Source organism: Vombatus ursinus, unplaced genomic scaffold, assembly GCF_900497805.2.
Source record: "Vombatus ursinus unplaced genomic scaffold, bare-nosed wombat genome assembly UNPS02014935.1, whole genome shotgun sequence".
NCBI classification, from domain to species: Eukaryota; Metazoa; Chordata; class Mammalia; order Diprotodontia; family Vombatidae; genus Vombatus; species Vombatus ursinus.
In genome coordinates this window covers 6,766,085-6,788,643 of record NW_020954713.1, presented here as the reverse complement: position 1 = coordinate 6,788,643, position 22,559 = coordinate 6,766,085, and the positions used below count along the sequence as shown (strand labels likewise).

General features: G+C 41.6%; 1 protein-coding gene across 2 annotated transcripts in view; it reads left to right on the top strand.

Annotated features, from left to right (window-relative positions):
• ADGRD1 (adhesion G protein-coupled receptor D1) overlaps nucleotides 1-22,559 on the top strand; it is a 473,701-nt gene that overhangs the window by 44,758 nt on the left and 406,384 nt on the right. For both annotated transcript variants that reach the window (XM_027844234.1, XM_027844233.1), the window contains 4 exons: nucleotides 7,475-7,534; nucleotides 12,219-12,336; nucleotides 14,647-14,757; nucleotides 17,113-17,188. In XM_027844234.1, coding sequence (XP_027700035.1) covers nucleotides 7,475-7,534; nucleotides 12,219-12,336; nucleotides 14,647-14,757; nucleotides 17,113-17,188 — 365 coding nt within the window. The remainder of the gene's footprint in view (nucleotides 1-7,474; nucleotides 7,535-12,218; nucleotides 12,337-14,646; nucleotides 14,758-17,112; nucleotides 17,189-22,559) is intronic.

Here is a 22,559-nt window from a genome sequence, read left to right as displayed (position 1 = left end):
CTTTAGGCAGAGTTTTCTCAAACTGGCCCCTGAGGTTCTGTGTGACTCTGAGAATCTCATTTGGTTGTTGAGAAGACTCTGGGTTCTTGGAAGCTATACCAGCAGAATGCCGGCTGCCAAACAAGAAAGGCTTTGAACTTGGGCATGTTGACTGATCGTGTCTATTGTGTGAAAATCAGCTTGCATCAGACTTAGGTAGCCTGATGGTACAGTAGATAAGAGTGTTGGATTGGGAGTCAGGAAGAACTGAGTTTGGTACCACTGGTCTAGAGGAAGATGAAGGGTTTTAGCTACAGAAACTCTTGAGGGTTTTCTCCTAAGCTATATGGGGTCTTTGATCTGCTTTGGTGGAGTGAACAGTCCCATTAAAGAAATTAGTGGTCTTTGAAGTAGAAGATTTTAAAAGTCACCTAATCCCATCTGGGCTCCTGTATTTGGCACATACTCACTTTTCTCCATTTCAGCAGCTGGGAAAAATTGTAAAATTCAAAAAGAGGATTCAGTTGAGAAACTGAGGGCTCATAATTAATGCCCTTTAAAAGCCTCAGACCTAGAGCAGGTCCCCATAACTCTGTGAGTCTATTCAGCTAGGCTACCTTGAGTACCTTGTCAGTTTACTCCTTGCTCAGAATGACTTAGGGTATATAAGTTCAACAAATGTATGTATATATAATTGAATTGTTGAATATGTGTGTGTATGTGTATAATACTACTATCATCTTTGAATCATCTATATTTCCCAATGTGTCCCTCTCCCTCCAAAAGAGCCCAACTTTATTTTAAAAAAGTAAAAAAAGAAAAAAAATTCCCAGTTAATCAAAACTAACCAAGTCATTAAAAAAGTCAGATATTATATACAGTGTTCCATACCCATAATCCCCAGTCTCTGAAAAGAAAGAGTAGGGAGAAGCCCTTTCCTATCTTTTCTTTGGGGCCAAACTTCTGCATGTACTTATTAAGTGCCTATTATATGCCAAGAACTCTATAGATGCTCAGCATACAAAGATAGAAATGAAACAACCCTTACTGGCAAGGAGCTCACTTTCAACTGGGCAGAAAACACATGTATCCAAATAATGATAATGATGATGATAATAACAATAATAACTAAAACTTATATGGTACCTACGATGTGCCAGGCACTGTGCTAAGCTCTTTACAATTATTATCTCCTTTGATCTTCACAACAGCTCTGGGAAGAAGGTGCTCTTATGATCCTCATATTACAGACAAGGAAACTGAGGCAAACAAAGGTTAAGTGTCTTACCCATAGTCTAAGAGCTAGAAAGTATCTAGGGGTGGATTCGAACTCAGATCTTCTTGACTCTAAGCCCAGCACTCTATGCACTGGGCCACCTTGCTGACCTTGAATTAGATAGAAAGTCACTTCTAGAAGGAGAAAGCATTAACAATATGGGGAAGGGGACCAGGAAAGACTTCATCTAGAAGGTAGCCTAGTTTGAAATCCTGACTCAAGTACTGTCAGAAACAATTCTGGGAATGGGAACAGGCTTTGCTGCCTACTTGATGGTGAAAGAAGCGTTTCTCCAACTGTCCATATAACACACGAACATGTTAGCAGTACTAAGAGGCATCTTGATATGATAGATAGAGCTGGTCTTGTAGTCAGAAAGACCTGGATTTGAGTCCCACCTTTGACATAAACTGACTGTAAAATCCTGGGCAAACTCTAGGTGCACCCAGATAACTCTTATTTAAGAGTATGAGTTACAGAATAGCCATCCATCTTTATTCAGAGAAGGAATTTCCACATGAGGAATTGGCTTCACGAATGAAATCCCAGGTCTGGTTCCTCCTCTCCACTCTCTCATTGTTTCCTTCTCCCCACCACACCCAGCCTATGTGACACAGTTCATAGAGAAATGGACCTGGAGTCAGGAAGACCTGAGTTCAATACCAGCCTCAGATATTATCTACCTGTGTGACCCTGGGCAAGTCACTTAATCCCTGTCTGCCTCAGATTCATCAACTATTGAAGAATGGGGATTATCATAGCACCAACTTCCTAGGGTTGTGGTGAAAGGATGAAATGAGGTAATATTTGTAAAGTACTTAGCACAGTGCCTGGCACATAGTAGGCACTTAATAAATGCTTGTTTTCTTCCTTCCTTCTTCCACTCCACCCAGAAATATATTAATACCAATGACATGAATAATACTTCATAAATGGAGAGGGAGAAGAAGGGCTAATTTTCTCCATCCCCAGATGCCCTGTGCTTGGGAGATTTGTACATTAAACACTAATAGTATATTCTAAGCTCTATTGATAGCAATCCTTCCCAGAAGTCTGCTTTGGCTTTGTACCTATACTTCTTCAAAATTCTGTCTTTACCAAACATTAATTATTCACCAATTGCATGAGGATGGAGGGAGGAATGGGCAAAGTGGAGTATTCACACTGGGAGCTTGGCAAAGAAGTAATACTATGGAAAGAGCAGTTTCTCTAGTGTCAGAGGATCTGAGTTCAAATCCCAATCCTGTCACTTACTCCCCCTGTGACTCTGGGAAATCAATCAATACATATACATTTAATAAATGCCTGCTATATGCTGGGATACAAAGGCAGAGATGAAATAGATACTCAAGGAGCCTACATTCTTTTGAAGTCACTACCTCTCCGGGTTTCATTGTCCCTACCTGTAAAAGGAGGGGTTTGGACTAGAGTAATTAATCAGTGAACATTTATTAAGCACTTTCTGAGTACTGAGTACAGAGTATTAAGTACTGAAGAGTTCTTGCCCTTGAGAAGCTTACATTCTGAGACAATGTGGCCATGTCCAAGATATTTAGAGAGTAAATGGAAAGTAACCTTTTTTTGGGGAAAAGCTCTCCCTCCTTTCCAATTTTAAATCTATGATCCTAACACCTGGAAATGTTTAGAGGACTCTGGAATCATAGGTACAAAACTTTTCTTATGTTGTGTGCAAGAGAGGGAGTGAAGGGCTAAGAAGATCAGGAACAATGGAAGGAACACTGGAAAAGAGAATGTTTTTAAAGGTGTCTTCTTTGTTACCTGAATCAATGACATTTAATGAGATTCAAAACCTTTGAAACACTCTCACTCTGTGTTTTCTACTGGGGAAACCAAGTCTGATGGCTGTTGAACACTCCATCAAACAGAAGCTGTGCTGGGAAGATGCATTACCAAGGCAGCCTCCACTGAGAGGAATGCAGCAGAGATTTCTGAAGTCTGCTTTGGGGAAGAACACAGAGATCTCTAAGTCACTTGTCAGACCCACTTCTATATATTTCCATGCACCATTTGCACATCAATGCTTAGGGGAGTTAGTAGCCAGGAAAGGGCTTTTTGAATTAGAAATCTAGCTTTCCTGACTCCAATTTTTATGATAATAGACTGGGTGTACTCTGAAGCTAATAAATAAAGGGAGCTCCTTGTCAAACTATAGGGTTTCTTAACCTGTGGTCCATGATCTTTTTTGTAAAAAATATTTAGGTCACTGGATTTCAATCTAATAGGTTTTCTTTGTCATCCTTTGCACTGTATGCATTTAAAATCTTGATTTCAAAGAGGGGTTTATAGGCTTAACTGGATTGTCAAAGGGGTCCTATGATGCAAAACCAGCTAAGAACTGTTTCACAGGAAGGGTTAGAGGTTCTTTATATGAAGTCACTGACAGGGCCTTTCCAGAAACAATGTTGGTCTTCATTTGATTATTGTATGAGGTATGAGTGAGAGTGAGGAGTGGGGAGGAGTACCTATCCAAGAAAGGAAAATGGTCAAGGCAGAATGTAGTTGGGAGTCTGGAACTGGCTAGATATAGTGAGTGTTATTCTAGATGATGGATATAAATATAGATATGATTATATATAGATTATAGATAATGACAGCACAGTCCCAGGATCTGAACTCTACAACTGAAGATAGAAAGGGTTCCATCTTTAAAATTGGTATCTCCAGTACCAAGGACAGTTCCCAGCCTACAGTAGGTGCTTAATTCATGCCTGTTGAATTCTTTCAATGCAGAATTCCCAGACTCAGTGGGGAAAAAAAAAGCCTTATGCAGAGTAGTTTAATAAATACTTGTTGATTGGTTGATGCTGCTTTATTCCCTGGTGTATCTTCCAAGAAGCAGCCCAGGTACGTAGTTGCCTGATTTCCTGAGGAGCATCACAAAAAATCATTCCAGCCAAGTGATGATGCTGGGAAGAACCAGGTAAAACAACAACAGACAACTCTGAGTGTTAACAGAGAAAAACGGCACCCCTTCCTCCCCACAGTGGAGGAAGTGCCTGTTGTGTTATTTATTTATTTATTGCTAATGAGAAGAATCTGTCTCACACCTAATACTGAAGCGGCAGCAGCTCGATATTTAATTGCTGCAAATTAAAGCCATCAATTTCATAAGCTGTGCATAACGGGAACATTCAGCTGAGATGCCACTACTCTTGCCAATGCACTGTTGGAGATAAAATGGGGAAAATTAAAAAAAAAAAGAACAAAGAAAACAAGAAACAAATGGCAGCGACTCAAACAACCTACCTGCTGATAAACAGAGCCAGTGATCCTCACCTATGCCCTGAACTCTGCCCAAGCAGAACTCTGCCAACCTCAGGAATTTCTGAGACTGCCCCCACCCTACCTGCTTTCTTTCTTTATATTTTATTAGAGCTGAAAGTGACCTTAGAGATTGTATAGTCAAAACTTGTTTTGTGGACCTAAAGACTGAGTCCCAGAGAGGGCAAGGGCAAGGTGTAAAAGACATGGGGCTGGAACCCAGTTGCCCTGAGCCTCAGTCTGGTGCTGTTTCCATGATGTCAGACTGGGTAACTCCTTCAAGTCAATTCCCTGAAACCAACATGCAGGGGCAAGCACCTTCCATCCCTTCTCCCTCCATGTACCTCAGCCCAAACTGCCAAGCAGTTCATTGTGTTCCAAATCACCCCTTTCCTCATTCCATGCTTATCCCAGTTCTGTCCAATTCAATCCAGTCCAATCAACCTAACCCAACCCAATCCAATCCAATCCAATTGAATTGAATTGACTAAATTGGATTGACTAAATACCTGCTTTGTGCTAGGCATTGTGTTAGGCACTGAAGACATAAAGACCAATATAAATCAGTTCCTACTGTCTATAGAGGGGGTTATATTCTACTGGGAGGAAAGGGGAGGGCAACATGTATGCACAAAATCTATCTCTATATGTGCATATATACATACATACACATACATACATATATATTTATAAAATTTTGGCTGAAAAATGAAATATTAACAATTGAGGGAGTGGTCAGGGAAGGCTTCATATAGGAGGTGGCGTGAGCTGAACCTTGAAAGAAACTAGGGATTTTTAGAGTCAGAGGTGAGGAGGGAGAGCATTCCAGGCTTGGAAGTGAAAGAAGGAAAGGGAGACAGCCTGTTCAAAGGAATGTGAGTGAGAGATGGACCTCAGCACCCAGGGCACAGTAACTAGGTCCATTGGATTGGAAATGAGAGAATGAGAGGCTAAGCCATGTGAGCTAGAGGAATCTAGAAAGAGAAGTTGGAGGCATAACGTGAAGAACTTTAAAACACAAACTGAAAGTTTTTATTTTATTCCAAGGAACCATTTAAAATTCTTAAGCAGAGGAAAGTTACACGGTTCGATTTGTTGTATGGTCAGCAGAGAAACTGTCTCTCAGCCTGCTTTAGGGGCCTCTTTAAAGAAAGATTTGGGGATATTCTCCACTCTGGGAGTAAGAATCCCTTAAGATTTGAAAGCAAAATTCATATAAAGTGCTTCAGAAACCTTAAAGTTAAGAGTATATGTAACCTATTGGTTTTTCAATGAACCTTCGTAACGTAGATATCTCTAAGTGACCTGACACTAAATTGTCCAGAATTGCTTATGTACTGAAATGATACAATCTTAGAGCAAAAAGAATTCTGAGAGATCAGTCTGGTCCAGCTTAGAGCTGGGCAAGAGTCCCCTTTATAATATCTCGGACATGTGGTCTTCTAGCCTTTGCTTGCAGACTACCAGTGATGAGGGACTCACTACCTAAAGAAGAATCTATTTCACAAGTCTCATGGTCAGGAGGTTTTCCTATCTATTTCCTTCTGTCAAGCTGAATTCTGCCTCTGGGATGCTTTCCCCTCATTGTTCCTGGTTGTATCCTCTTGGGACAGGCAGAACATGTCTAATTCCACTTCCAAACCACAGTCCTTCCAATTCCGGCTGGCAGCAATCGTATATTTTCTTCTTCAGACATTAATCTCCTGGAGAGTGTCTAGAGGAGGGTGATCAGGATAGTGAAGGGCCTTGAGTTTATGTCACATGAGGACTGGTTGAAAGAAATGGGCGTGTTTGGTCTGCAGAAGAAGATTCAGGGGTGTCATGACAACTGTCTTCAACCATTTGAAGGACTCTTCTTTGGAGGAAGGGTTAGCCTTGGTCTGTTTGGCCCCACAGGAAAGAGTCAGGAGTAATGGGTAGAAGTTATGAGGAGGACAGTTTAGGCTCAGTGTCAGGGAAAATTTCCCAAGAGAAACAGCAGTGGCTTGCCTTGGGGGATGCTGAGTGCCTTTTCCTTGAAGGTCTTCAAAAAGGACTGGATGACCCCTCATTGGGTATGTCTTCACGTCTGAGTTGGACTAAATGGACAGTGAGGACCCTCCCATCCTAAAAGTTCTGTGATTCTGTAACTAAGCATCCTAGGTCTTTCAGATGGTCTTCGTAGGGCATCAGCTTCAGGACCTTCAGCATCTCAGTCACCTTCCTTCAAATGCACACATCCCAACTTGATACATGCTTCTGAAAAAAAAATTGCATCTAATGCCGTTTGCTTTTAAATAGGCTTACACAACCTGCCCCCGATCTATCTTTTTTTTTCTTTTTTTTTTTGCTTAGGCAGTTGGGGTTAAGTGACTTGTCCAGGGTCACACAGCTAGTAAGTGTCAAGTGTTTGGTCTGAGGCCGGATTTGAACTCAGGTCCTCCTGACTTCAGGGCCGGTGCTCTACCCACTGCACCACCTAGCTGCCCCCCGATCTATCCTTCAAGCCTCATTGGACATTCCTCTCCCTCCCATACTTTGCAATCCAGCCAAACCGGCCTTCCTTGTGTTCCTGCCAGGCTGGAATGCACTCACTCCCTCTTCCCCACTGCCTCAGAGACCTCCCTCTTCCTTTAAGGTACAGCTCAGGTGCCATCTTCTTCATGAAGCTTTTCCTAATGTCCTCAATGGCTAGTGCTCTCCCTTCCAACATATGCTGTTTTTAACTACATATTTATTTGTATTTATAACTATATTTACACCGTATACATTTTATTTGTACTTATCTCCATCAGTAAACTACAAGCTTGCAAGGAGGGATTGTTTCATTCTTAGTATATGCCCAGTGCTAGCATAGTGCATGGTACATAGTAGACACTTAGTATTAAATACTTGATGATTGATATTGCCTAATATCGCTTACATAGAGTCTAAGCAGAATTATTTTTTCCTCTTTAGGCCTTCTTAGAAACTGTGGGAGAGGTACTTAAATTCCCAAGTTGGACAGACACACATGAGGTAAGATTAAAAGTCACCTTGCTCTCCAAAACTTGTCTTGGCTTCTGTTTATCTCCCTAGAAATGTCACACACAGACCTGCCATATTTGAAAAAACAATGAGTTCTTCTTCCAAGGTCTTATGACCAAGGAAGTAACTCAGTTCATGTGGACTGAATAGACTCAGAATAGGTTAAGAATGCTTGCCTTAGAGTATGACCTTCATGAGTTACTGAGTTTTCCTCTCCTCTCTTCCCCTCCCCTCCCTCCCTCTCCTTCTCCCTCCCCTCCTCCCCTCCCTTTCTTCCCCTCCCCTTCTTTCCCTTCTTTTCCTCCCCTCCTCTCTTCTTCTCTTTTACCAGATTTGTGTTTGCATTGGCATAGCAAATTAACTCCCAGTGAGGAAACTCCCTCTGCTAATGCAGGTTGCCACCTGCTCTGCAAATTATAATCTTAGGGAATTGCCTGAAACTGTGAAATAAGCAGCTAGCCCAGAGTCCCACAGACCGCAGGAGTCAGAGTTGGACCTTGAACCCAGCTCTCTGAGGCTGGCTCTGTCTAATTAGGCCACACCACCTCTGAGCAAGTGCTGGGTCAGGAAAAAAAATATAGCCTGGGGGCCAATCCGAGATGAATTCCAGAGCCATAGATCTAGGTTGATGATAGTACATGAGTCCATCACTGAAAACCCACTCAAAGGCTGGCTTTGGAGGGACCTAACTTGGGGCCGCTGGGTGGTGTCATAGTGCACAGAACACCAGGCCTGGAGTTAGGGAGACTCATCTTCCCAAGTTCAAATCTGGCCTCAGACACTTACTAGTTGTGTGACCCTGGGCAAGTCACTTAACCCTGTGTGCCTCAGTTTCCTCATCTGTAAAATGAGCTGGAGAATGATATGGCAAATTACTCCAGTGTCTTTGGCGAGAAAATCCCAAAATGGGGTCACAGAGAGTCAGACACTATTGAAATGAGTGAACAGCAACAAGGAAGAGCCTTCTAGAGCTTGGTCACTTAGGGCATATTTGAGAACCTAGGTTTACCTCCACCTTCAATAGAGGGTTTGACTATGCTGCTCACTAATTTTCCTTCTTGGTGCTGACCTGTGATTGCATCATTGTGAGTGACTTCCTGTATGGAAATTCCTTCCATCACCAGCAGATCAACAACTCTTTTGTAACTTATGGTCTCAAGGCAGGGGTTCTTAACCTGGGGTCTGTGATCTTTTTTTTTTTTTTTTTAATATTTTGATAGTTGTATTTCAATCTAATTGGTTTTCTTCACAGTCCTATGCATTTAAAGAAAACATTTGGAGGAGCTCCATAGGTTTCATTAGATTGCCAAAGGAGGCCCTCAAAAGTGAAGAATCCCTGGGCTAGAATGTTGCTTGGGGCACTTGCTATGGTCACACAGCTGGTATGTGTCAGTGGCAAGATTTGAACCCAGGTCTTCTGGCTCTGAGGCCAGCCTTCTGTCAGATAGCTACACTGCTCTACCTATGATGGTTACCATGCAAACACATCAATTTGTAGCCCAACAAAGATCAGAGGCAATCTGGAATGAAGCCAATAATTCATAGTTTGCTTTGTAGTTACTTGTCTTTTGTACAGAAAATGAATTAATTTTTTTTGGAAAACAAGCATAAAAAACTCATTGTGGTTTATATTGGCAATGAGAGGAAGAGCTAAAGAAATCAGGGGACAGATGGTGCACCATTGAGGGAGGATGTCTTGTGTGAATTAGAGAAACCAAATTAGACAAGGGTGGAAAAGACATTTCTTGTTCAGAACCCAGGCAAATGGAATTCATGAAAGAGTTGCCCCAGTGTATTGGGAGCATGGGAGAGTGTATGTTTCCTGGTTTCCTTCTGCATGGGAGAGACATTTAAAGGCCTGCCAAAAGGAGGACTTGAAAAGTAGTGTTTTATATATAATTTTAAATGAACTTATCACAAATGTTCTGCTGCAGAATATAAATAATCAGGAAATGTCCTGGCTCAGATGTTTCTTTCTCCTACTCTGTATGCGTTGAACAGAATGGATGAATCAGTCATCACCTAAAAGGAATGCATGCCAGACATTGCACCATTATATGCTGAGCCTATTGGAAATCAGGCAATGGGCCTAGAAGGTTTCTAAAATTGAGCTCTCTTTTCTATTTCCAGCTTGTTAGAGTGTCATGGGAAATTGAATTGTGGGAGAGCTCTAGAGGAGTTGGGCTGCCAATAGATGCTAGAGTTCTAATTGAGCCAGGAGGAGGAAAATTGGTATTGGATGCAAGGGCAGAACTAGGGTGAGGCAATTGGGACATTGTCCCCAGGGCATCAACATTTAGAGGATACAAATTATAACAGATCTAATAGCTGATCCCCCACATTGCTCAATTGAATTTATCTATATTATTTCTTGGATTATTATCACATCATGAATTATAAAGTTGATTGGAGGATACTTTCCTGCTGCTTGTCCAGGGTTTGTTGCTACAATGGGCACCAAAATTGCTCCCCATAGTAGGCACTTTATAAATAAACATTCATGCTTTATGAATAAACATTCACATTCATGAATTCAACATTCATTGACTGGTTGTAAACACTATCAGTGTGGTATTGTGTAAGCAGCATTGGATTTGAAGTAAAAATTCTTGGGTTCATAGACTGACCTTGCTGCCTACTCTCTGGGTGACTGTGGTTGCCTCCCCACTCTTCCCCCAAACCTCCCCACTCCCCACCTCAATCTCTTCCTCTAAAATGAAGCCGTTGGATTGAGAAGCAGAATGGTGAAATGGAAAGAGCACTGAGTTTGGAGGCAGAGAATACGGGTTCAGATCTTGACTCTGTTCTTTAATACCTGTGTGACTTTGGACAGGACGTTGAACCTCTCAAGGCATCAGTTTTCTTCTCTGTTCTTTTTGCACTTAAGTTCTTTTATCTTTCTTTGAATCTCCAGTTATTCGCACAGCACCTGGACGCATTGGGTGCTTAACACATGCTTATCAACTGACTGATGACCTACTATAAAAAGAGGGGGTTGCATTGGAGGACCTCAAAGGTCCCTTTCAGTTCTAAACCAGTGTTCTCCTGACCCACTGCCCAGGGCATCTCTGAGATCTTCCAGTTCTAAGTCTTACAAACCTACAAAATACCACCTTAGAAGCTCTCGTTCTTTGGGGTGGAAGGTCACTGAGAAAAGAGACAGATCCTCTGTATTAGTTTTTTTCCTGTTTGACAATTAACAAACGATACTTTCTCAGAGGGTCATGAGGGGTCTCACAATATGAAAGTACAATCCTGGAAAGAGACATATGTTACATTAAGGTGAATGATAAGGGTTCAGAGCTAATCCAGGCTTCTTCAAGGAGAAAATGCCACTATGTGGTCAGTGAAAACATCACCAGATCTGGGATCAGAGAACCCAGATTCTAAGCCCAGTTCTGCCACTTGTTAGTTGTGTAACCATGGACATGCAATTCAATCTTCCTATGCCTCAGTTTCTCCATCTCAGACACTAAAGCTGTGTGACTCTGAGCAAGTCACTTTTCCTTTTTGTTCCTCAGTTTCTCCATCTGTAAAATGAAAAGATTGGACTGGATGTTACACTTACTGTTCCTTCCACTTCTAAATTTGTGACCCTCTGAGGTATAAATTGAAGGGGCTAGAGTCAGTGACCTCCAAAGTCCTTTCTGGCCTTAAAGTTCTGTTAGAAATTTAAAAAATCCATAAGAGAAATAGTGTGTGTGTGTGTGTGTGTGTGTGTGTGTGTGTGCATGCATGCCTTCTTTTTAAATAAACTTAGACATGCTGTTGAAATTTAGAATATTGTCAGCTAGGCTGTATTCTCAGCTATTGATCAATGAATGAAAATCTTTTGGGGCAGCTAGGTGGCTCAGTGGATAGAGCACTGGACCTGGAGTCAGGAGGACCTGAGTTCAAATCCAGCCTCAGACACTTGGCACTTACTAGTTGTGTGACCCTGGACAAGTCACTTAACCCTAATTGCCTTGCAAAAAAAGAAAGAAAATGACTTCTTTTCCTACCTGGTTGGCCTCTTTACAACAATAAAGAAAACAAACTTCCTGAGGGCAGAGACTGGGTTTTTAATTTGTTTACTTATTTAGTTTTTAATTTCCACCATCTAGCCTAGTTTATAGCCCATAATGAGTCCTTAAGAAATGTTTATTGAATAGTAAAGTCACATTTATACAGCTCTTTATAGGCATGCATGGGCAGATCAGTGTTGCAATGGATAGAGCACTGGGCCTGAAATCAGGAAGACTCACTTTCCTGAGTTCAAATCTGGCCTCAGACACTTAGCAGCTGTGTGACCCTGGGCAAGTCACTTAACCCTGTGTGCCTTAGTTTCCTCATGGAGAGTCAGACAGGACTGAATCATCTAAACACCAACAAAAGGTATGCCTTGCTCTTAAACCCAAGAGGTTGGTTTTACAGATGAAGGAAATGAAGCTCTGAAAGGTTAAACAATTTGCCCATGATCACATGGCTAACAAGCAAGAGGCAAGATCAGAACTCAGCTCTCTTGCGTCAAGACCAGCACATTTTCCATTCCTCTTATTATGGAGAATCCAAGCTGATCTCAGTGGAAGGTTTCATGCAATTAAGTCCACTTTCTTCTCGGCATAACGTTTCCCTATCCAATGTGATTTTTAAATGGTGCTGTTGTTCATCAATCTCCCATTTTCTTTTTCCCCAGAAACCTTCTTTCGGGGTGAGTTTGATTGACACTGTGGACAAAGTTCTGTGGCACATAGCTTACAACCTGCAGATGTACAAAATGGCTGTTACCATCCAAGGCTCATCTTCGGTAGCAGGTAAAGAGGGTCTGACACCAGCATTTAGTGTTGGTATAAGGTCTGGAATGGGGATGGTTTAATAGTGCAGGATGGAAATCTGGAGGGGTATAAAGATGGATGTCAGTCCCAGCTTCACTCCTCCCGATCAATAAACATTTATCAAGACATAAAATCACAGACTGTCCCAGCTGGAAAGGACCTTAGAAGCTACCTAGTCCTCCAATTGATCAGTCAATAAACATTTATTAAGCACCTACTATGTTCCAGGTTAAGGAATTAAAAAAAGAGGCAAATAAAGTTCCTGCCTTTATAGAGCTTCCATTCTAATTGCAAAGGAGGAGTGGGAACACACACATACACACACACACACACACACACAAATTGTTGTTCAGTCATTTTTCTTTTGTGTCTGACTCTTCTTTTTAAAATTTTTTATTAATTTTTTTTGATTTATCAATAATCACTTCCATATGCTTTTGAGTTTAAAATTTTTCTCCCCTTTCCTCTCCACCACCCTCCCCAAGATGGCACACAATGTCATATAGGCTATACATTTACATTCACATTAAACATATTTTCACATTAGTGATGTTGTAAGTAGAAATTAAAATCAACAGGAGGAACCATCAGAAAGAGGAAAGAAAACTCAACAGAAGAGGGAAAAAAATAGCAATTTGGCTTCCATAGTTCTTTCTTTAGGTGTGGATAGCATTTTCTATCACAAGGTTTCTGGAGATGTCTTAGATCCTTGTATTTCCAGGAAGGGTTAAGTTTATCAATATTAGTCATCATACAATGTGGCTGTTATTGTGTACACCGTTCTCTTGGTTCTGCTCACTTCACTCAGTATCATGTCTGACTCTTCTTGAACCCATTTTGGGATTTTCTTGGCAAAAATATTGGAGTGGTTTGCCATTTCCTTCTCCAGCTCATTTTACAGCTGAGGAAACTGAGGCAAATGGGGTTAAATGACTTGCCCAGGATCACATAGCTAGTAAGTGTCTGAAGCCAGATTTGAACTCAAGAAGATGAGTCTTCCTGACTCCAGGCCCAACACTCTATCCACTGAACCACCTAGCTGCTATACCGTCTCTACTCATGTAGATCTTAGCCCTTGGACACCTTGGTCAACAGGAGTTGTAGCTAACAACTTCATGGCCTGGGAGCCCATGTTTGGATAATGGACTGCTCCAAATTTAGTTAAGCTGGTTTTTGGATGACAGTCTATTTCTGGGTCCAAGTTTTTTCAGCTTGATAGCACCTGCTAGATCAGGATCATGCCATTAGCTCACTTAGCCTTTTGAGAACCAAGGTTACCAGTATACCACAATGAGGACAATTAGGAGCCTATAGAAGATTTTCTGAAGCTATCTTGTTGTGTGTGAAATGATGCTCTGTGGAAACACGGCTAGAAACAGGACAGATGTATTCAAGTCAGTGGTGCATGAACAGGCCCATGTCAGCATTTTCCTGCAGCCGTGGAAGCTGAAATCACTTAATTGAAGCCACCTTCTTCATTCAGAGCAAGAGAATAGAAGCAGCAGTGCCTGGAGATGGATAAAGGAATTGAGAATAAAAGAGTCGAGAACAAGATTTCATAGAATCAGCTGGAACTGTTCAGTGGCAATCTCTTTTTCTAAAGGAATAGTCAAATAAAACCAGATACACTATTGCCTTTCTATTTTAAAGATCTCTATCTCCCTAGAGAGGGACATTCTGTCTCAGGCCCCTCTCCTTATGACTGGGGATAATGGGTACAACATAAGGTTAATTGTTCCATGACTCAGTTTCAATAGCTGTTTGTCTCTCAATATTTTTATATTAATGCAATTATTTATGTGGCCAATGAGTAAATGACCCCTCCTCCATCTCCTGTTAGTCATTGTTCTCTTATCTCTTATTCTGGTCTCTCTGGGAGCCCAGAAAGGAGCAGACACTATGAATCTTCTGTAAGCTGCCAGTGGGAGGGTGCAAACTGCCCTCGGCAGCATCCCAAATGGGCCATTCTGAACTTTACAATGACTCCTAAGAGCAAAGACTGTTGTGATCACTTTGGGGTCTCTGTGACACCCTAGTTAGTCTTCTGCAGGCACACTGTTAAGTGACCTGCTTCAAAATGTCTCCCCCACATCTTTTTTCCTTAAAGGAGTCATCTTCCAAAGGTAATCGTCCTCTCCAGGGAGATCATTCTATTTCCTCACAAAACAGCTGGGGTTTTACAATCGAGATTTACAGTAGCTGTTGAGAAAGCAAACTTCACTTTATGGGGGAATCAGGCAGTAAAGGTTATTGATTTTTATCTTCCTCTTGGCTGATTTGTGCTTGCAGAGTATTCATTGGCCAAAGTGCCCCCAGCGACGATGACATCTCATCACTACCGCTTTCCCACCCAGGGACAGAGCTACATTGAAATTCCTCGGGAGGCCTTCCATAGCAAAGGTAAGTCATGACTGCATGAGGAAAGCCATAGCTGGGCAGACTCAAAGACTTTCCATCTCTTCTTTTTGCCCTCATCTGAAAGGAAGAGGCTACACATTGTCAAACTTCCCTGGGCCTCCAGGGAAACTGCTTCCAAGAACTGAGAGAAATTCTGTAATGATCAAAATGCTAATGACATGTTATTTTTCCTAATGCCAACTGGGGTCCTTTTGATGATATCTCTTTTATCATGGAAAGGGTATGAGGAAGCAGAAAACCGGCATGCTGATTAATAGTAAATAATTGTGTGACCTTAGTCAAACCACCTAATTTCTTTGTCTCAGTTTTCTTCTCAGTAAGGGGGTGAAAAATAATCCTGCCCCTGTCTACTTTATGAGGGAGAATTGGCTTATGTAGTATAGTGGAAAGCCTGCTGCTTTGGGAATCTGAATCTAGGCTTTGACAGTTACAACCTGTATGAACTTGGGAAAGTCACTTTCACCTCTTGGCTTCCTTATCATCATCTCCATTTTACTGATGAGAAAAGTGAGTGAGGCTCAGACAGGTGATAGAATCTGCTAGTACATGTTAGGGGCAGATTTTGAAACTAGGTCTTCCTGGTTCTAAATCAAGTATTCTATCTTATATAGGATCAAAATAATAGGGAATGGACTGGGACTTCAGTGGTATACCCCTTCATGTTCCAATTCATGGTGGTACCTTCTCTGAAACTTACAAGAGAAATTTCTAAACCAATGAGAAGTCAGATGATGCAAGTATGTGTCTGAGGTGGGATTTGAACCCAAGTCTTCTTGGCTTTGAGGTTCTCTATCTGATTTAGATCTGGGAAGGACCTTTGAGGTCATGTCATCCAACTCTTTCATTTAACAGATGAAAAAAACAGAACAAAACTGAAACTCAGAGAGACAAGTTATGCCAGGTTCCATACCTAGCAATTATCAGAGGCCAAGCTGAACCAAGGTCCACCTGACTTCAATCTGGCCCCTTAGCCTCTCCACCATCTGTCATTCTTCCTATGGTCATTGTTCTCTGGAGCCTGAAAGGCATTCTGCAGATTACGTGGGATATTAAAAGCATGTTTATGGAGATCCAGCCCATGAGATGAAGCTAAGAAGAGAGACCATGAACGAACGCCTCTGTAGCTCAGCTCAATACACACTCAGACAGACACACAGACAGACAGACACACAGACACACAGAGTCTTTGCTGTTTGCCAAGCTTCCACTCTCCATAAAGAAGACTAACGGGCATCGTGGCCCAACAGTGATCAGGGGGTTTCTCCACCACATGCTGCCTACCTGACTTATTCTGATGGCTGAGCTCCCCTGAACTGGAAGGGGGGGCTCAGGCCTGTGACTGTCACATGTGCTGTGAAAGGGGAATAATTGAGATCGTATGGAAATGGGTTTTGGGAAATGTTGAAAATAGCTTGTGAAAGATTCCTCTTTTTTTCCTTTCCTCCTCGTGCCCCTCTTGACTTTCTGTTATGTATGGAACTTGTTCTTAGATGGTTATCCACATGAAGAATGAACTTATGATAGCTTGAAGGACCTGGCCTGCTTCCCAAAACTTTACCATGAGGCCCAAGTCAAAGCAAAGAAAAAAATGCCCAGAGCCAATCAAGGGCTTGTCCCTCTGACTGACCTCTGCTAAACCATCGGCAAGATATTATTTCACTTTTCAAAGAGTAATATTAGGAAGAGTTGGAATCTAGTGGAAACCATAAAGGATATTTGCAGGCTGGATGCTACTTGTAAAACTTGCATCTGTCTCTTTGCTCACAAGCTTGAAGAACTATAAATACTCCATATTTGGACAGCAAGTAAATAATAGAAATGAAAATTCATATAGATAGAAATGTAGGTGTATACACGTGTGCTTGCGCGCATGCACACACATGTACACACACACACACACATATCCTCTTAGCAGAGGGAGGGGCTTTAAAAAGTCAGCTAAAGATTGCAAGAGCAGGTAGTCTCAGACTCTTACTAGCTTCGGGACCCTGGGCAAGTCAGGATCAAACCTCTGATGTGTTCTGCTTGATCCCATAGCCAACACACTATCCTGGGCAGGCCAATGTAACAGGTCCATGACTAATCCCACCATTGAGCTCTAAGCAGTGCTGAGTCACTAGTCTGGATTGCAATTTTAATTCACTGCCCACCTCCAGGCTTTCCTATAGGCTCTGGTCTTCCTTTGTGTATCTTCATGTGAACTCACCCTTCACGAGGAAGATGTGTGAAGGGCCCTGCTATTTAATTAGTGAGTCTGGGACCTTTTCAGTGCATGTCATGCCTTCCTCCCATTCATCCCCTTAAAGGCTAACTCTTGGTCACTTTGCTCTTTCTCAGCCTGGACTACCATCGTCGGCCTCCTCTACCACACAATGCACCGTTGTTTCAACAAAATCCAGCCTACTGACACAAAGTAAGTCTTCCAGGAATGTATTTCTGTGGCCTGAGGGGAGAGGGGATGAGGGTACAGGCAGCATGTACATACTTCTTGTGGATAATTTGGGCTCCCAAAGCCTTGTGCTTCACTGTTAGTGACAGGGAGATGATTAACAGAAGTAGGTAAGTATCTTAGTGCTTTAAAGAAAAGAAACACAAACTGTAGTTCTCTGAGGATTGCACAAGGCCTTACGTGTAAATCATCACGTTTTGCCTTCAAGTCAGGCTGAATAATTTATTATCGTCTATCAGAGGCAATGGAATTAGGACCTTTCTGATAGCCATAAAGGAATGATAGGATAACCACAAGCCTCTAATCCGTCATCTTGTTCTTTATGGAAGTATCCTTGTCCTCAGCCTCTCTGGCAAGAGTTGCTGTGAGAGAGTTTCTGGGTATGAGTGGGGAGATCCAGGACAGAGGAAGGGTTTCCTGCACATTCTAAGGCAACTGATTTAGGTCTCCTGGCTTTGCAAACTGGCTGTCCAGAACTATTTGTGCAGAACCTTTAAACCACCTGAAGAGGAAGGATACATGCTCCCTTGAGATCTAGATGCTACCCTATCAGGGACTAATTTTTAGAAAGTGATGATTTCAATACCTGAAGCCCAGAGTCATTGCTTTCTCAGGTGGTATACTCTTAAGGAAAACATGATTTTGTCTAATTCCTGGCTCATGGGTGGCCTTGATTTAACCTCCAATGGACACCAGTCACAATGAAGCTTCCTTGGTGGAAAGTATTGTTTCTTTTTTGTCATTCTATGCCCATTGCCTTGCATAGTGTCTGGCACATAGTAGGCAAACAACAAATGTTTGTTCACTGGTTAAGTGGAGGATGCTACATTCAAAGTATGTACAGTGTTTCTGTGACCACTTCAAAATGGGAATATTCCCTTGAATTACACAAGTGATACAAATTTATCCATTGCCTCACCATCTTGGACATCTCTTTTCTACATCCTTCCATAAATTCTCTAATCAATATACTATGACTCCTTTGCTTTCTCTGGTCATTGTGAGGATATCAGCGATGTGCTGGTAAATGTTTAACAATTAGCTCTGAAAAAAAGTACACCAGACACACTTTTAATTTAACCTGCATTATTAATGTTTTCTCCATCACTTTCTTACATCTAGACAATTAGTAAAACAATAAATCAAGCCCCAATTTGCAGCATTTGCCAATTTCCAAGGTGTAAATGCTCACACTGAAAACTGAACAATCAGTTCTAACTGTCTGGTTTGAAATGACTTGGAAATACCCTTAATGTCAGGAGAATGTAAGGGTTGTCCATCTTTTATTCTTTGCTATCTCTATTTGACCAGTACATCATGCTGATTTTTTGTTTTTGTGGGGAGGAGTCCAAACATGTTGTTTTTCAAGTGTGAGGATCTGTTGTCGGGAACTCTCTCCACTAATTCAGACCACTGCCCATCTATCACTTGGTAGGTAGGAATAAATCTAGAGCTGGAAAGGATCTCAGATAAGTCTTAGGGAGTGGCCTGAGGCATTTAGAGGTTATGAGTTTGCCCAAGGACACACAACTAATTAGCCAGAGGCGGGATCCAAATCCAATTCTTCTTGGCTCCAAGCTCAGGGCTTTATCCACTATACTATGCTATCTCTTGGCAGCAATAAGACACAAATATGACTGTAAATCTAGAAGTAGCCTATTTGGACAGTGAAGAGGTCAGCAACCTTATTGATCTTATTTCTCCCTCAAGCCAAGGCAGGCTCAATACTGGGGCATACGTGTTTCCATTTCAGCACCTGGGAGAGAGAGAAGGCTGAGGAACATTTGAGTACCTACTTAGCTTGTTCTTCAAGGGCATCAGAGGGATGGTTCACGACAGATGACTTGTCCAAACAGATGCCCCTGCCCAAAGTTCTGGGAAAAACTTCTCTGAACAAAAAAATGAAAAAATTTGTATTCAGCTGTGTCTTTGTCTTAGGAGAACTCATAGACTACATTTATTATTAGTAGTATTAATATTACTGCTAATATTATTGACGATATTAATGTTAATAGCTAATAAGTTCCATTTCCAGAGTGTTTTAAGGTTTGCAGAGTTCTATTCTTTACAATAACCCCATGAGGGATGTAAGATGAATACGATTATCTCCATGTTATAGAGGAAGAAACTGAGGTTATGAGAATTTGAGTAACATGTTAGGTGCTGGGGATACAAAGAAAGGTAAAAATAGTCTCTACTCTCAAGGAGCTCATAATTGGATAGGGGAGACAACATGTAAACAATTGTACACTAACAAGAGATATGAAACACCTGAGTCAGGGTTCAAACTTAGGTTTCCTGATTCCAGGTTCAGTACTCTAGCCACTGTACAACACTGCCTCTCTAGTCATGAGTCATATGAGACAGCATGGAGTGGCACAAGGCTTGGAGTCAGGAAAAAAATCTAAGTTTGAATCCTGCTCAGTCACTTAGACACTCCAAGGCTCAGTTTTCTTCTCTGTAAAATGGGAATTATAGGAGCACCTACCTCCCAAGGGTGTTGTGAGGTTTAAATGGGATAACATATATAAAGTATTATACATATGGCAGTTGTTATTATATTGTTATTATATGTTAAGATTACTGGGACAGTACAGTCATATGTGACACCATAGCGTTTAAGAATTCAGGAGAAACTAACTTTTATGGGCTAGGATAGTCAGGACTGAAGCTGTTTCTAGTCTGGCAATAAAACCCCAAATGTATTCTTTGCAGGAAATGTGGAAGATTATGCTCCTTCCACAAATAGGCTAGATTATCTGTCTTGACTCTGGAGACCACACCTGGGTTTTAGCAAATAATCCAGTGTGCTCACAGAAGAGCATAATTCTCATTGGAGTCTTTCTAAGTGTTGTCAGATGTTTCCCTTCATCAATGCAAGGGAATAAAGTCTGAGTGGCTTAGGCTGATTGGAAACTAAGCCTTCTGAAACATTCATGGACTCAGAACATCAGGAATGGAGAAGACTATCAAGTCCTGTCCCATCCCACCCCTCATTTTTCAGATGAGGAAAATCTGACCCTGGAGAAAGGAAGGGATTTGTCTATGGGTGTATTTTGATGCCTTTTTTCCTCTGTACCTTATGGAATGATAGACCTAGAGATGTATGTAACACTGAACAGAATATCACAAGAGAATAGCATTAAACTCTAGGTTGCCACTGTTCATTGAGAAATCTAGGACCAACTATTTGAAGCATGGCTGGAAAATCTTCAAAAAGTGTTACCCTTTTCCTTCCATTTCATGAGTTTTATCTTTAAAATATCCTTACACCTCATAGATACAGTCACTTGGAAGGATACAAGAATATGCAGAATCTTCTAGGCCAGCCTTAGTTCTGTGTTTCTCTTTCCAGCTTTTTGACATTTCTGTTTTAGACCTGAGACCATCAGAGAGCTCCCTGTGCAACCACATTCTGAAAAAAAAAGATGCTGCCTCATTTTTTCCTCATTGGAGTCTTTCCTAGTGCCATAGAGCTGAAAAGACTTTGAGAAAGCATCTAGTTCAACTGTCATTGTATAGCTGAGAAACCAGAGTCCATTGGAGTTTAGGTGATTTGTCCAAGATTGTATAATGAATTAGCATGAGAGGCAGAACTAGAACTCAAGTGCCCTAAGTTCTTGGCTGTTGTTCTTTCCATCACAACATGTTATGATCTCTAACACATGATAGATGACCTTTTAAATTTTTTTTATAGACATAACATCCAAAGTACGTATTATTGAATAATCAAAGAAAATATGGCAAGAGTTGATTCTCCTTCACTAGAGGTCTTCAAACAAAGATTGAGTGAATGGCCACTTCTTAGGGATCTGGCAGTGGAGATTTGTACTGAGGTGGGCGTTAGGCTGGATAGCCTCAGTGGTGCCTTTCAGTTCTGAAATCCCTTTATTCTGGGATGGTGACCCCGAAGATTACAATTAATCTCACAAATTAAAATTAAAATCTCAGCTATCTTTGCAAATGATGGGAAATAGAGCCATAGGAAACCAAACAGTGGCTAATGTAGAGGGCATTTACCAACTACTTGACTTTTAGAAAGCAAGATGACCTTTTCTATAGCAAATTGAAAATTGAGTTTTGATTAAGCTAATATTAAATTATTTCACATTCCCCAAACACATACCAATCAGCTGTTTTGGGAGGTAGGGTCCAGAACCATCAGTCATACCACTACTGAGCATTTATTAGGCATGTACTATCTGCCAGGCCTATGCTGGGATATAAAGACAGATGTGATATTGTCCTTGCTTTCAAAGAGCTTATTTGTTAGAAAATGGAGGCAGTGACATGTACTTATATGACTATATCTAAACGAGGTAGAGTGTAACCTGGTTAGGGGAAGGAGCTAGAAGATGGGGAGCTAGAAAAGGCTTCATGCATAAGCTGACACTTGAGTTGAGTCTTGAAAGAAAATAAGAGATGGAGGTGAGGAGGGAGGGCATTATCGACATGGGGCTGCCAGTGCAAAAGCATGGAAATGGGAGATAAGGTATTGTGCATGATGGCTATCGAGTGCCTGGGGGGAAGTTGGTCTGTAGTAAGGTTGGAAAGGTAGGATAGGATCAGATTGTGAAGAGCTTTAAAAGCAGCAAACAGAGGAGTTTATAATATTTGGTCCTGGAAGTAGTCAGGGATCAGTGGAGTTTATTAAAAAGAGGTGGGGAGTTTGACACGTTCTAGGAAAATCTCTTTGGTGACTGTGTGCAGGATGGGTTGGAGGGGGAGACGAGTCAGGGAGACCAGTTAGGAGACCATTACAATAATCCAGGCACAGACGGATGGATGAGGGCCTAACGGGGGGATTGCTGTCTGATTGGAGAGAAGGGGACATATAGGAAAGGTGTTGTGAAGATGGAAATGGCAAGGTCTGGCACAAGATTGGATATATGGAGCGAGTGTGAATGGGTATGCCAGGATGACTCTGAATATGCGTAATTGGTGGTGGAAGGAAAGCATGCTGTTCTGTATTTCTTGTGGGTGTTCTACCATGGGAACCAGTCACTTTGCCGAGGTGGATTTCAGCTCATCATGTGGGAAAAAAAATAAAACAAATAAACAAAAAAGCCCCAGGAAACTTCCCACCAATTGGAGCTGTCCCAAAAGTGGGCTGCTCTCCCTTTCAGGAGGTATGTTGGCCTCAGTCTCACTATGGATCTTCAAAGGGACCCTTTTCTCAGATATTTATCAAGTCCCCACTTTGTTCAGAGTCCTGTACTAGGTTTAGGGGAGATACAAAGTTTAGGTAAGATACAGCGTCTCCCTTCAAGGACCTTCTGGTCTAGTGGGTGTGTGTGTGTGTGTGTGTGTGTGTGTGTGTGTGTGTGTGTGTGTG